The sequence below is a fragment of the Melanotaenia boesemani genome, chromosome 19 (assembly GCF_017639745.1).
Source record: "Melanotaenia boesemani isolate fMelBoe1 chromosome 19, fMelBoe1.pri, whole genome shotgun sequence".
Lineage (NCBI taxonomy): Eukaryota > Metazoa > Chordata > Actinopteri > Atheriniformes > Melanotaeniidae > Melanotaenia > Melanotaenia boesemani.
The window spans coordinates 13,590,676-13,605,089 of NC_055700.1; the positions used below are offsets into that span (position 1 = coordinate 13,590,676).

General features: G+C 38.5%; 1 protein-coding gene across 1 annotated transcript in view; it reads right to left on the minus strand.

Moving 5' to 3' along the window:
* Nucleotides 1-638: 638 nt before the first annotated feature.
* pappaa (pregnancy-associated plasma protein A, pappalysin 1a) overlaps nt 639-14,414 on the minus strand; it is a 106,375-nt gene continuing 92,599 nt past the window's right edge. Inside the window, exon 22 of the mRNA XM_041970559.1 lies at nt 639-5,898. Within this exon, the coding sequence (XP_041826493.1) occupies nt 5,794-5,898 (105 nt within the window). The 3' untranslated portion in view covers nt 639-5,793. The remainder of the gene's footprint in view (nt 5,899-14,414) is intronic.

Below are 14,414 nucleotides of genomic sequence, written 5' to 3' on the forward strand. Positions count from 1 at the left end.
AGTGATTGAAAATATTTATTACTTAAATAAGTGCAAACACACTCCCAGCTTATGCTCACTTTAACCAGTGTTTTATTTCTACACAATAAATGACAGCAAAATGAACATGATAATCATCTTTATGACTCTTCCTTATGAAAATATAGTACACATCCAACATGTTTTGCCATGTACCAGAGCACCAAAAATATATATAATTGCAACTGAAAGAGAAAAATCAACGGAAACATAAAAGTCCAATGTGTTGTATATGTGCCCGAAAAAGTGCATACTGTGTTGGAACCAAAGTGAGTGGAGGCCATCAGAGGGAGGAAAGGGCTACTGAGTTTGATGGCTACCTTTACAGTGTTGGTGAAATTCTCAGCTAACACAAAGGCGTATTGTTAAGACAATATACAGAATGGAAGGAGGAGAAATGAAAGCTGTTGGTTGGTGCCAGTCAACTCAGACTAATTTGAAATGAACTTCTTAATGTACAACAAAGACCAGTCAAGTTTGATTGTGAGGATCACCCTAAGACCCAGAAATGACCTTCATGATTTTATTTATCGTGACAACAAATAAATAATATATGACTGAATGGGTGAATTCATGGTTTGGACAACTGACAACAGTGCTTGCACTAAGCCATTATGAACAAAAAAATGCTGACAGCAAGTGGTGTTGTAAAGCATCACAGATTTTTTTTTTTTTTTTTTTTTTTTTTCTGTCTTGCAGGTGATACTTTGACACAATGCACAACATTTCACGGTTCATTTCTTTGTATAATAGTTATGATAAAAATCAAAAAGCTACTTTCATACAGTTAGTACATGGTTTGCAAATACAATCATCATATAGTATTAATATTTACACCTTAAAATATATTTGTTGAGCAGTTGGGTACGAAACATTGCAGTAATACCACTAAATATCCACATAATATGCAAATACACTTTTGTACTTCTCATTTAGAAAAAAAAAAAAAGAACAATTCACTTATTTTATTTATTCAAAGATAAAGAAATAGACATAATAGGACCATTCTATAACCAGAGGCCTGTGAGAGGTACTTCATGTGTTACAACACACAAAGAAAATGTCTTACAACATGATGGCACATCATTGTTTTTCCTCCACAAAGATCTGAGCGTAAACATTAGCGCTTCAGACACTCTTTCAATCCTCACTGCTTTATAAGTTATACACAAACTTTCTGCCACTTTCAGACAAGAAATAAAAAAATCTGATGTAAAATTAGAAACAAAGGGATGGCTGTTGGTGGCTGGGATGGACAGGTATCAAAGCCTGTCAAACGGGCTGCTATAACATCATATGATGTGATAAGCATGGACTGTAGGTGAGGAGAACTGTGTTCCTTCAGCCTAACTTCAAAAGGCTCTGTAAGCTGGGCAAACATCCTCTCTCATTTTCACAGGGCCAGCTTGACCCTGGCCACCCCGTGCAACCATAGCTGACAGTGACAGATGAGGCAGTGTGTCGAAGAGAGAGGAGGTGGAGGTAGTGAGGTGGAAGAAGGGGTGGTGGGAGTCCCAGAGAGGGATGGTTGCCACTTCTGGGAGAAACTCTGACTCATTGGCCTCAGCGTGTTGCCAGCCAGGCTGGCCGCTCCTGGCCCAGGGGCAGCCTCTGTGAGTATACACTTTCACACCTGGACAAACAGCCAGACAGGCCAGGAAAAGCAGCCCACCCATCCCTACCTCTCTCACTGCCCACCTTCTACTTTTGCCCCATCCATGAACACTCACCATCAGCTGCCGTCTGACCTCCAGTCTTTTTTTTCCCCTTGTTTTTTGATTTTTTTTTTCTTTCTTTGCCACTTTCACATTTTCTCCTGCTTCAGCTGGCTAGAAAGCAGCCCAAACTGTTATTCCAAAGCTTTCCACTTGCTCTCAAAATATGCTCCACTATAGTATAGATTTATGTATTTGACTATTATATACCTAGTTCTTTTTTAAGAACTCCTTGTATGGCTAATATGTGCATTTCTTTTGAGAAAAAAATGACAAATCTAAAGTATACATTCTGGTTTTAAAGAAAAACAACATACAATTCACTCAGTAATGTAAAAATATTGTATGAAATCAAGACTCATCTTCACATAGCACGCAAGAGAGAGAAGTTCTTTTGTGGTTGTGGGCCGAAATACAACTGTTCATGTCTGATCAGTGCTTAACAGCAATGATCACAATGGACTGTGATGGCACAGACAAAATGACAGTTTTGAATCACAACTTCTAATGTGTTGATTTATAAGAACAATGTAAAAAATAATTTACATGACATTAAATATAACTTAAAAAGTATAACATTCTCAATAAATAGTTCTACTATTTACATCATTGTTATGAGACTCAAAATGTCACTAAATTACCAAAAATATAGAAGCAGCAAACATTACAGGCATGAGGTACAGCAAGGGATCCTGTGATGACTACAGTAGAGAGGTTATGTCCTCATCCAATGCGCAATTGTATACTTTCTCCCATGGTTAGCTATGGCTTATGGGTACCTTCTTCAATATTAGGAACAGAATTTTTCAAGTTGACATGTAGTCACATTCTGTAGCCTTAAAAAAAAAATCAGTTTTGGTATCCAGACATTGACTGATGACACAAGTGATTGCTGAGGAGGATATGTCTAAGTAAGCCTAACTATGACAAAGACAACAGATTACATTAAACTAAATAATTTGAATGAAGGGAAGGATCCAATAAACGGTTCAGATTCATCCATTTGAACAGCTGGAATGTATTTCCAGTGACTTTTGTGGCAGATGAACCACAGTACTGCATATTATCAGCACAATGTAGTGACTGCAGATCAGTCTCTCCCCACTGGCATTAAATCTGTATGAAGCAGCACTATTTGAAAGTACTAATATTACATATAATTTGATAACAGCAACATAATATAGGTCTTTTTTTTCTTTTTTTTTTTTCTTTAGCAGGGCTATATAGTTTTCATATAAAGTATTAAATGAAATCTTTGAAGATGATGAAGCCTTTAGAATGTCCTTACAAAGTTTTATATCGCATAAAGTTGCAAAGTCTCTCAAGAGTCCCTTTGAATGGGGTTTCTTCATTTTTCTGTCTTCACCATCTCTCCATTTCTCTACCAAAACATTCAACTCCTAAGCTCTTACACAAACAACACAAAAGGAAGCACAAAAGAAAAATAAATTTTAGCCAGACCTTAAATCTATGACTATATATTTGTGAAAAAGCATTGACATGGACCCAGTTGTTCTGGATTTGGAACCTGGATTTGGGTATGATGTGTAATTGGGTGTTTTATAGTTAAGATATTTCCAACATGAACTGCAACTGTGAGCTCTCTGAGTGTTTTAGCCATATCCAAGTGAAACGCAAATAACAGGACAGCTAATATCAACTCAATGAGTCAAATAACTGATTATCACACAGTTTCTCAGATCATCATTTTGACAATAGCAGCTTCTAAACATTTTGAACAATATACTTTTTCTTCTTACATGTCTACTAGAAAGTGCAGTAACTGAGGTCAATAATACAAATACTGATTAAATATTACATTTTTAAAAAAAATGAAAACCATGATAAACAAAAAAAATCCCAAAACAATTTCTAACACTCCTGTCCATCATGAATATAATAACAACTTTTTTAAATATATGTTTTTCTTTATATTTGATGGTCAATAATACCTTCTCACTTTCTTTGTATGTTCTAGTAAGTTTTTAGCTGTTCTCTAACATTGATGATAAAATGATATTTGTCTTACTCTGATACCTGTACAACTTATAGTAAGATCATGTGTTTTTGAGAATGATCTGGAATGCTATAGCAGCCTTCTGTGAGTCAGAGCGACTGTGCCATTGGCCGAAATTAAATGAAATATCACGCAGACTGTTTCCATGACTGTGGTTGCTGTGAAACTGGAGCAGCAAACGTTGGACACTTATTCCAAGCAGCCTTCAATGGGAAAAACAAGTGTGTATCTTGAATAAAGGGTACCCATATAAAGGGATATTGTAGCAGCCATTTAGTCTAACAAAACAAATTTTGGGGGACTGAACACCAAAGTTGACAAAACAGAAAAGTGCTGTGTAGAAGTGCACTTTTTTTTAACAGAAGAGAACAGTTACATCAAGGACTTAAGCTAGGCTGGGCAGAAGGTCTTAGGGAGCTTTGATCAAATTGTGTTGACACATACATCCAAGTGTCATTTTCATGTACAACATTGTTGCCTGTGGAGAGACAGCAGAGTCCAATAGTACTGCGAGGGGAGAGAATAAAAGCTCTGTGTGGAAGGGTGGTGTGCTGGGAAAGCAATGATATGGTATCTTTTCACCTTTGTTTATTCTTATTCTAAGCTTTTAGACAATTTCCAGGCCTTCATTTTTTAATCCCTTGTGTAACTGTGTGGTGCAGTACTGTGTGATCAAGAAAGCCACAGACTCCTGACAAGCACTGACTACATTCTGAATGGGACTGGGATGTTTTTACTTTCAATTTAAACCTTTTAAATCAGAGCTTGAGGTAATGAAGTTCTTATCAAGCGCCATTAGGGAGAAGTTCAAACTGAAACTAAACTTATCCCAAAGCCTGAGGTGTTATGAATGACATTCTTTAAGTCGTGATCAATATATATAGTAATATTTGGGGGTAAATGGTTGAGAAGGAGGATGGTAAATGGAGTTAGGATCAGACTTTTATTAAATACCTAATCCATTTCATCTGTGGTGTTGTTAACATGTATTCTGTATAAATGCAAGATGAAAAGAAGTGAATGCTATAAAAAGGAACAGTGAGCAGCAAGGAAGACAAAGCTGTCCAACCCTATAATATGTCATGATGAAAAGATGGGGAAAAAAACAAAAGCAACACTAAAATGATATAAATGCATTCAGGTTTTTGTTCTACATACAAAAGTAGCTTAGGGTATTTTTTTCTGTGACATTTCTTGTGTATTCTGTGCATTTAAGTTTTTATTTATTTATTTTTGTGTGTGTGTTGGATCTTTGGATCTGTGAAAACAATATGGCTGTCTCATTTCCATCTGAACTAAATATAGCCCCCACTGCTTAAGATATTTCCATGAAGAAACATGTTGCTAAACAGAATACAATGACAGAATATCTGGCTATGTTTGAAACAATGAGTGATAGAAGCATAAACTTTTTAGCCCCACCCAAAAAGGTGCTCAACATGCCTTCAACGTGTCTGAGGATCACGTTTAACATATATAATCATTTCCTTTGAAGCCTCATAACACAGAGCCAACATCCACACTATCCTCATCTTGCATGTTTGGATTTACCTTTGGTTCAGTCATGTGAATGAAGAGTGAGGTAACTAAAACAAACACCAGCACAAAACTCAACAAAAGGCATGCTACCTAGGCTTGGTTACATTTTTGTTCTTTTTTTGTTTGTTTGTTTGTTTTGTTTCATATTCTTCCAAAAAATGTCTGTTTCTTTTTTTTTTTTTTTTTTTTTTTTTTTTCTCCTTTGCTATATATATTTATATTAAGGATGATATTGCAGGGGTTACTTTCCTTGCAGCTGAAAAGACATTTTTCTGTGGAGTCTCATGAGTCCCATCCTCTAGATCTTCCTGTGATGTGATGGTGGAAGCATTTCAGCTGGTTGGGGTTGCAGTATAGATGGAGAGGTATGCCATTTAAGCAGCATGTGCAGGAAATTGGAGGCCGAGAAGAAGATGAATGAGGGGGTCTGCCTCGGCCACTCTGGCTGTGTTGTGTTGGAGATAGGGTCCTGGGATGCCAAACAGAGGTCCAAGCTCGGTTTGATCACCCCAGGGAATGGACATGGTCTTTCTTTCGGTTCTCTAACGCATTGGGATCCAGACAGGAGCACTCCTTCTGTGTGTCACAAGACATGGGGAATGGAATCACCTAAGTAGGATAAAAAGAGATATTAGTATAAAAGTGTTATAATGTATTCAGCAACACAATCATATGCATATGTATTATCAGTAATTCAATATGCCCTGAAAGTAATTAAAAGTACAATGATAAGGCCCCAGAAAATTAAAAAAATAAGAAAATAAAATCGCATTTACAACTACATGTTATGATGAATAGTTCAAACATATGCAAACTATAGTTAAAAAGAAAAGAATTATTCCTGGCATGAACATATAGCACTAATAACACTAAATAACATGTTATTTGAAACACACTAAAACTGTTCTGTTACATTTTGAATGTAAGACTATTATTATACTATTACTTGTGCAAAACACATAATTAATATTAATAGGATTAATTTAATTTCACCCAAAGAGAATTGCTATGCTGAATAAATTAAAATTATTAAACTTTTTTTTAAGTTACTCAAATAAAAAATGGGAAATATTAAACTTAAGATAAAAACTAAACCTTTCACAAAATACTTGGCAAAATTTTTCTTCAAGTAAAATTGTAAGTTTTTTTTTTTTTTCAACATAGTAGAGTAAAAAAAGAAAGTACAAAAACAAAAGACCCATGTTAAGTAGTTGTAATGACAAACTGTATCAAATTTTAATGATTGCAAATAATGAATGGAAACATAAGCAGAGGTATGCATGTCCTACACATGTTAAATATTAGCCAAAAATAATTTTTAGCCAGCGCTTAACATAAATAATTTCCCTATATCAACTTTCAGCATGAAGGTTTTTTGCTACTTATAGAAGAACCACACTATGCCACAATCTGATAAAAACCACAACAACTGATGTTTTCAGTGATTCCCATTTCCTGAGACTTTGGTGTTAAAGTGAAACACTGCAGGTGAAAGCAGAACCAGAAGATCAGTGGCCACTGCCCCCTGGCTTTGACGTCACTGAATAGCGTTGGCAATGCGTCACCAGCACCAGCTGCTGGTGCCTCGCTTCCTCACTTGCCTCTCAGGGGGTCAGCTTCAGCTGTTTGGGTACACAGAATGTGTCCCCCTTCTCCAGGCCAAACAAGAAACACGTGTGGTCTAAGTCCTGAAAGGCAGACTGCAGACCAAGGACACATTTGTATCTGTGTCATGGTGGCTAATCTCAATTTGTGGGGGGCTGCAGTTGGTGCAACTTTTTTCTTATTAGATCTAAATGGTGCTGCCGCCCCCCCCCCCTTCCAATGGATCCCAGTATATTGTAGATCTAACAACAGTGTTGGCAAGTGCAGGCGGCACAGTTCACAACATGCTTCATGCCAAATTGAGCTGTTTGTTCAATGCGGTTGCTAAAAACTGGCTGCTGTAGGAATAGATGCTTGAAGGGAGGGTCATGCAGCTATTATCTGAATATAGAGTTGCTGTTGTATAATTACCAAAACTACTTTGGTGATGCCATCTTAAAAAAATGACATAAAAAGCTAATATTATCTGGGAGGGTTAGGTGGGTAATTACTAAATGCATTAGCAAAGAATAAGGATTTTCCATCCACTAAAAGATGCATTCATAACAATTCTGGGCCACTCTACTGCACATCGTCAGCATCAAAGTTAGGTACTTTGAAAATTTGGGTTTTTTGAAGCTGACTTCTTCTTTAGTCTAAACTTCTAGTTTATGGGTGGTTACATGGTGTTTATTACTAGAACCAGAAGTCATACAAGAAAAATTTCTATTAAGTTATTTTATATGTATAATGTCAGAAAAGTGCAATAAAGAAAGACCTTCCAAAAATTATAGGAAAATGTCTACATGAAATGTGAGAACTCTGAGACTGAGCAATACTGGAAGAGTATATGGGAGAGGGAAGTATCACCAGTGCTGGTGGATCCAATCCAATCCAGAGTCTGAAGTATGAAGAGCACACATGAACCAGTTGCTCATGGATGGGACCCACCCTGAATGGGTAAACTAAGGTCAGACAGTCCTTATCATGAAGGACCCCCAAAAGAGGGCAGTTCCAATAACCTGTTTCTGTATCTGCCTCTGTAAAACATGGAAGCTCCTGTCAGGCATCACATTAAAAAAAGTTGATTAGACACATGCCTCAACATTGGGTAAAACTGAAAGTAACACAAAAGGATCTACATATCCCATCCAACTATCAGCCAGTACCCTGCCTCAGCTACTGATCAAAAGAGCCATTGCACAAGACTGGCAAGATCAGGTATAAACACCTGTGCACCACCTGGATTGTCTTCAAGAAATATTACAAATCAGTACCTCACACATGGATACCGGAATGCTTGGAGCCCTATAATATCAATAGCACACTGAGGCCCAATCCCATTTCACCCCTTGGCCCTACCCCTTACCCCTACCCCTTGCCCCTTACCCCTTAAAACGGAGCTAGAAGGGGTAGGGCTGAAAAGTCCACCCCTACGAATTGGGACACCCCTTCAACAGTCACATACGTCATCAGTAGTCACTAAAGAACATTTTACACAGATACTGGAAGAAACTAAATAAAAAAAACCAATAAATATTAGCCGGCATTGCTCTTAAAGTGTATTCCAGCGTGAGAAATCAGAGGTTTAGCGTGAGAGCGTACAAAGCCATTCAAATGCACGAGTCTAACGGCCGATGCGTGAGAGTAGCCCTGTAAACAAACGCAGCATACCGGCTCGCACAGTGGTTCACCACGGTCTCGTGCTGCTACATGCTGCTGTCAAACATGACATGAGAGAGATCACTCCACAAGAGCGTTCAGTTGAGATACTGCATAGTGAAACCTGTTGTCATACACAGTCTATGGTGCAGTAAGATGGGGGGGGCTAATGAAAACTATCGCGGCGGCAAACTTGTTGTGCTCATTTTTTCGTTACCGTGCAATTAATTGACTTATTGCTTATCGACAGGCATATGTAGGAAGTAAAGTACGAATTTTGCATGCCATTAAAATTAATCGTGTGTGCTGGTATACGCTCTTTTCTCTGTGCCTTTTTTTTTTTTTTTTTTTGCGAGTGTGTGTTGTCCTGCATCTCAAGAAAGCGTGATGTGCGTAGAAACACTTGCTTTCTCATATAGAACAGGAAATTTTTCATACCCCTCCGTTTCAAGTGTGCCTCTGAAAAATCTTCGTTTGAAGGGGTATATAGCCCTACCCCTTACCCCTACCCCTCAGTCCTAAAAGGAATTGGGACACCCCTACCCCTTCACGTGAACGCGCAAAACGAAGGGGAAGGGCTAAGGGGTAGGGCCAAGGGGTGAAATGGGATTCACCCTGAGAGCCTTCATCAAGAACTCTATGGGAATGTAGTAAACATCTCTGGAGGCCAACCCAAAGCCATTTGCACAAGTCACCATCAAGTGTGGTATCTATCAGGGAGATGGGCTGTCTAGAACACCACTGAGTGGCCACAGATGCCAGTTCTGTCGTGGAGCAATCATTGCCACCTTTTCTACATGGATGACATCTATTTGTATGCCAAGACTGAGTGAGGCACTGACTCACTGATCCACCTTACCATAATAAACAGCAAGGACATTGGAATTTCATTAAATGCAGCAAGTGGCATCAAAGAGAGGCAGGATGATCACAACTAAAGAAGCTGTATGGGCTCAATATGAAGCCAGACAGATTTTGCCACTGGGCTTAGCAATGCTCTCTATCGGTGCCGAGAGGTGCTGGCCAGCTCACTGCCTACAAATAAATAGACATGTTCATTGACAAACATGACAATGGCACAAACTCTAATGTCTTTTTTAGAAAGACCAATAATAGTAACAGATGATAGGACAGATCTATATCCTTGCGTGGAGGAGTACACAGCCTAATCACTACTCTGCTCCGTGACTGGATTTGAGTACTCTCTGGAGGTCTGCCTGATGTGCAGATTCTTTTATTTCAGCCCAGTCGTTACATTAATGGAATAACTTTCTGTGGATGCTGGAGAGTTCATCAGCTGGGAGTTTCCCTCCTACTGGTGAAAATATTCCTGCTGTATCTGTCTGTTAGCAAGCTGTTAGCAGTTTGTTAATTTAGCAGTTAGCTCACCTGTAGCCACAGGTGTGTATATGTGCTTAATGGAGACTTTAGCAGGCTGCTGTAGCCGGGCACATTGTTAATTTGATTCATTCTGAGAGGTAAGTGGTGAAACAGTTATGGGAGGTGGGGGGAGGGGGGTGAATTGTGACGTGTTTTCTGTGTGCACATTGGGCCATGTGCAATACAGAGAACAGAGGAGAATTTTGGTTTTATTCTATGAAGTCTAATGAAGTCTAGAAGTGGGCTGCAGTACAAAGCTGGAGAAAAAAAAAAAAAAACTGTGACACCAGCAGCATGTGAGGCAAAGCTGTGCAGCAAGTCTGATCTGCTCTGGCTGAGACTTCTACATAGTTGCTTTAGCCTTATAGTAAATAGTGTAGATTGGCATGATCGTATAAATATTCTTGCCTTCTTTCCAAGTGCACGTACTGCTTTGCGCACAGCAATTGGTGGTTGACAGGTTCAAAAAGTAAGCAAGAATCCCTTCATAAACTCGGCTAGATGTTCATCTAGAAAAAAAAAACCCTTTGAGCTGTGTATGTTTCAGTGCACTTCTTGAAAACGTGGACATTTATTCCTACAAGGTTCAGCATTATGTAAAATACAGCATGGATCCATCACGGCATATTACCTTTGCAGAATATTTCCACATGATCTGATCCAGAATGACGGGAATCTAAAATGAATATGTATTCTAAATAGTGCTAGGCAACAATTGCAATTTTTAAATCACAATTAATCACATGAAAAGAAAGACTATATTCGAGTGTTTTGGGCGTGTTGGAAACAACTTTATAGTAGTGCATTACCACTGCCAAACGGTGTCTAAAACGGACGTCAGCTCTCGGGGTGAACTCTGAACTTAGCCCAATTAGACGAGGAACTGACTCAACAATCATTGCAACACAAAACACGCATGGTATGTATGTAAGTATGAGGACAGTGACGTATGACAGCGCTTGAAACGGACATAGCTATTTACGTACGTAAGGGACCATAACTGGGCCTTAAGGGTCAAGGTGGGAAAAGACACAAAAAATGGTGGAAATTGACAAAACTAAGCCTTGAGGCTATAACTTCTAGGTCCACACTGATAAACTGTTGACCAATTATTATCATCATGATTATGGTGATTGAAAAATTACCATGTTGATAGACGATATGATCTGAACAACTGCAACATCAAGAAGAAGGAACACAAGAAGCTTGAAAAATACTAAGGGCTGTAGAGGAAGTTAAAAAGATGTGAAATGAAGGCAGCATTAATGTGCATGCTTTTTTGGTTTATTTCTGTCCTGTGTCGTGCAGCACTTTGATCAACTATGTGTTGTTTTTAAAGTGCTATATAAATAAAAATGAATATGGTATAATTGACTGTGACTTTGACCTTCAAACTGGGAGGTTGGCTCCAATAGATCCCAGGAATACCATCAGAGAACTCCATCCAGGAGAGTGCAGACCTAGGAACAGCTAAGATACTGCACACAACCTTCAAGTTCCTATGCCTCTAATAAAGGATTCAAGCTTGAAAGAGAGCAACCACCCACATTAAAAAAGTATGGAGCTAAACTACAAGCTACAGTGCATTGTTTCAGTGAGACATCATCCTTTTAATTAAATTTAGACCAAATTAAATAGGTTTAGGTTTCAAATTGAGCTTTGGACTGTGGACAGTATTACATTAATACTTAAAATGTAAAATGTCACAGTTGGTAATAAATGCAACACTTAGGAAATTGCACCATTAATTAGTTAGAATTAGGCATTTATAGAGAGCAGCTCTGCAGAATGACATAGGGCAGGATACTCGTCATACAGGAGCAGTGACGCAGGCTCCCCTTTGAAATTTGGGATAAAATAAGTTGTTTGTGAGTGGGAGGTGGGGCTCCTAATGTGAGGGCTGGGTGGGCCGTGTCCAGACTTCTCTGAGAAAATAAGGTCTACGTGTGATGACTTTACAAGCCAAAGGCTGGACTCATTTCAGAAACAGCTGTCAACTGCATGACCAGTGTTACCTCTGTGGCCTTCTTCTTAGTTTAATTACTATGTCTTTGTTTCACACTTTCACCTTGTTTATTTTAAATTCTCTTCCTATCTTTATCTTGTCTTAGTACTCCCTTCTCTTGCAACACACTTTCCCACATATCCTCCCAAGTCTCTTACGCACTTCATTTCCACTCCAAAGTCACTTTTGTTTATCTCTATATGTAGAGAATGATGGTGGGTGGCAAATTTGACATGGTTTCCTTTGACCTTGACCTCCAGGGTGGCTGGGCCAGCTGCCACATCTGGCCCTGGCTTAGGGTTCTCTGAGGGTGGTTGGGAAATGGGACTGACTAACCTTGTGGGCCTGGGGGCCCTCCTGTTGCCCCATGTCCCAGGGCTAAAGGAGGGCTGGGCAAGGACACTCACTAACAGCAACATGAAAGCCCTTCTGAAGAACGCAGACCTTGTCAGTGCCCCATCCTTCCATCTCAGGAACAGGTCAAAATAACACAGAGTTCCTCTCTGCATTTCTGTGTGTGCAGTATATACATGTTAGCCAGTGCTTAGGGGATAGAAGGTGGTGAAAGGGGCACAGAGCTGGGGGGGGTTATAGAACTGGCTGATCTTGAGATGCATACCACACTGTTCATTAGCAAGTAACTGAGGTTACAGAATTATAACATCAATATATAACAAACAATTTATTTTTTCTAATCTAATCTCTGTCCTCACGTGTTAAGATGCAAATGACAACCCAATTGGAAACATGCTTATAAAAGGAACACCGGCAGAGGTTTGCGACCACCAGCTCATGAACTTAAAGCCATATGTCACATTTACAGCTCATGCTTTTAAAAACCATTGCATGACAGCACTGTTTTGCAAAGAGTGAGAAAGGGTTCAAACAAGTCAATCCAAATTAACCAAGAGTGATGTCCTGGTCTGCAAACAAAAATGCTGTAAATAACAAACTTGAATAAGATAGAAAAACAAAAATGTACGTTAAATTTTAAAAAGATCAGATATGAAAGGAGACAGACCAACTAAAGAGCAAGAAAGCACCAAGTTGGATAAATAACTGAAAGCCCTCGGCATAAGCCAAAAGCCTCCCAGGATATAACTACCTTTGCTCCGCTGTGCATAAAAACCTTCTTTCTCCTTGCACATTATCCTTCCCCTCTCTCCTAAAGGCATATTTGCCATTCCACCCCGAGCCCTCATTTGAAGCACAATGATAAACACATAAAAATTTGGATTAAAAGAATTTGTTGATTTCCCATAAACCTTACGCTGCAGGGTGGTTCTCTCTCTCTCTCCCCCTTTTTTTTATTTATTTATTTATTTTTTTTTTACCTTGGCCCTATTTTCCCCTTTCCTCGGTTGTAAATGATCAATTATTGTATTTGCTAAAAATACAGGGACTTTGTGTGCAGCAAAGTAAAAGTGACTTTATCTGCAAGGCTCAGATTGTAATTGTAGCCATCTGGCAACATCATGGAGAGCATCTCCACTTCATAAATTTGGCTATGATTTCTCGTAATAAATGAGAAGTAGAAGGAAGAGAGTAGTAGTACAGGGAGCTACCTTGAGAGGAGTGGAGCAGTTCTGAAAGAGCTGGAGTATATAAAGTGTAGTTTTCTAAAACAAACAGTGGTTTGTATTTGTGGTTTTCCAGGTGTCACAAGCTACTTTTGGTGGAATGTACTCTGCCTCAAATAACACAACTTAACATCACATTTAAAAACTTATGATTGGTGAAAACTAAATAAATCAGCTAAAAATTCAGCCTAGCAATTTCTATATGTAATAGTCAGGTCTTATTAGAATTGGCATAACTTCTGTTTTCCTTGATAATGTCAAAGCACACCTGCAAATAACCCACACACACATATTAAAAGATTTACATAACTCACACCAGCTTCATAGCACCAAAGCCATCTAGTTTTTTGCAAATCTAAGTAAGAAGCATCTAAAAACAAAAGAGGTTAAGTATAAGTTTTAAAGAATTTGTCTGAGCAGAATTTCAATTATAGTCATTGCACATAAATTCCAATATTCTGGTTGGAAATCTTGTTTTATTATTCCATCAAAATTCCAGATGTGGATTTATTAAAAATCTGTAAACTTTAGAGTAAGAGAAATTTAGACTAGAGCCCTGCATGCTGACAGATTATACTACAGGACCCTGTGTGTCAGATGGGATGGTAAGCATTGACAAACATCAGTTTGTGACAAGTTGGGAAAGAGGATGTCTTTGCTTCTGGTTGAGTTATGTTAAAGTTTTACATATATCATGTCAAACCAGGAATAAAAATGCTCCAAAATGCTGAAATTTAGGCTCCAGTGTTGCTACTTTAAACTGTTACTAAACATAATATAACACACACACACATATATATAGGTGTGTGTGTGTTAAGCTGTAAAAACTCCTTAAGTGAACTCTAGTAACATCTGTTTTTGAAAAAGAGTGAAAGGTTCTGTCTACGTGAATCGCTAACACATAGGTTAGTGGT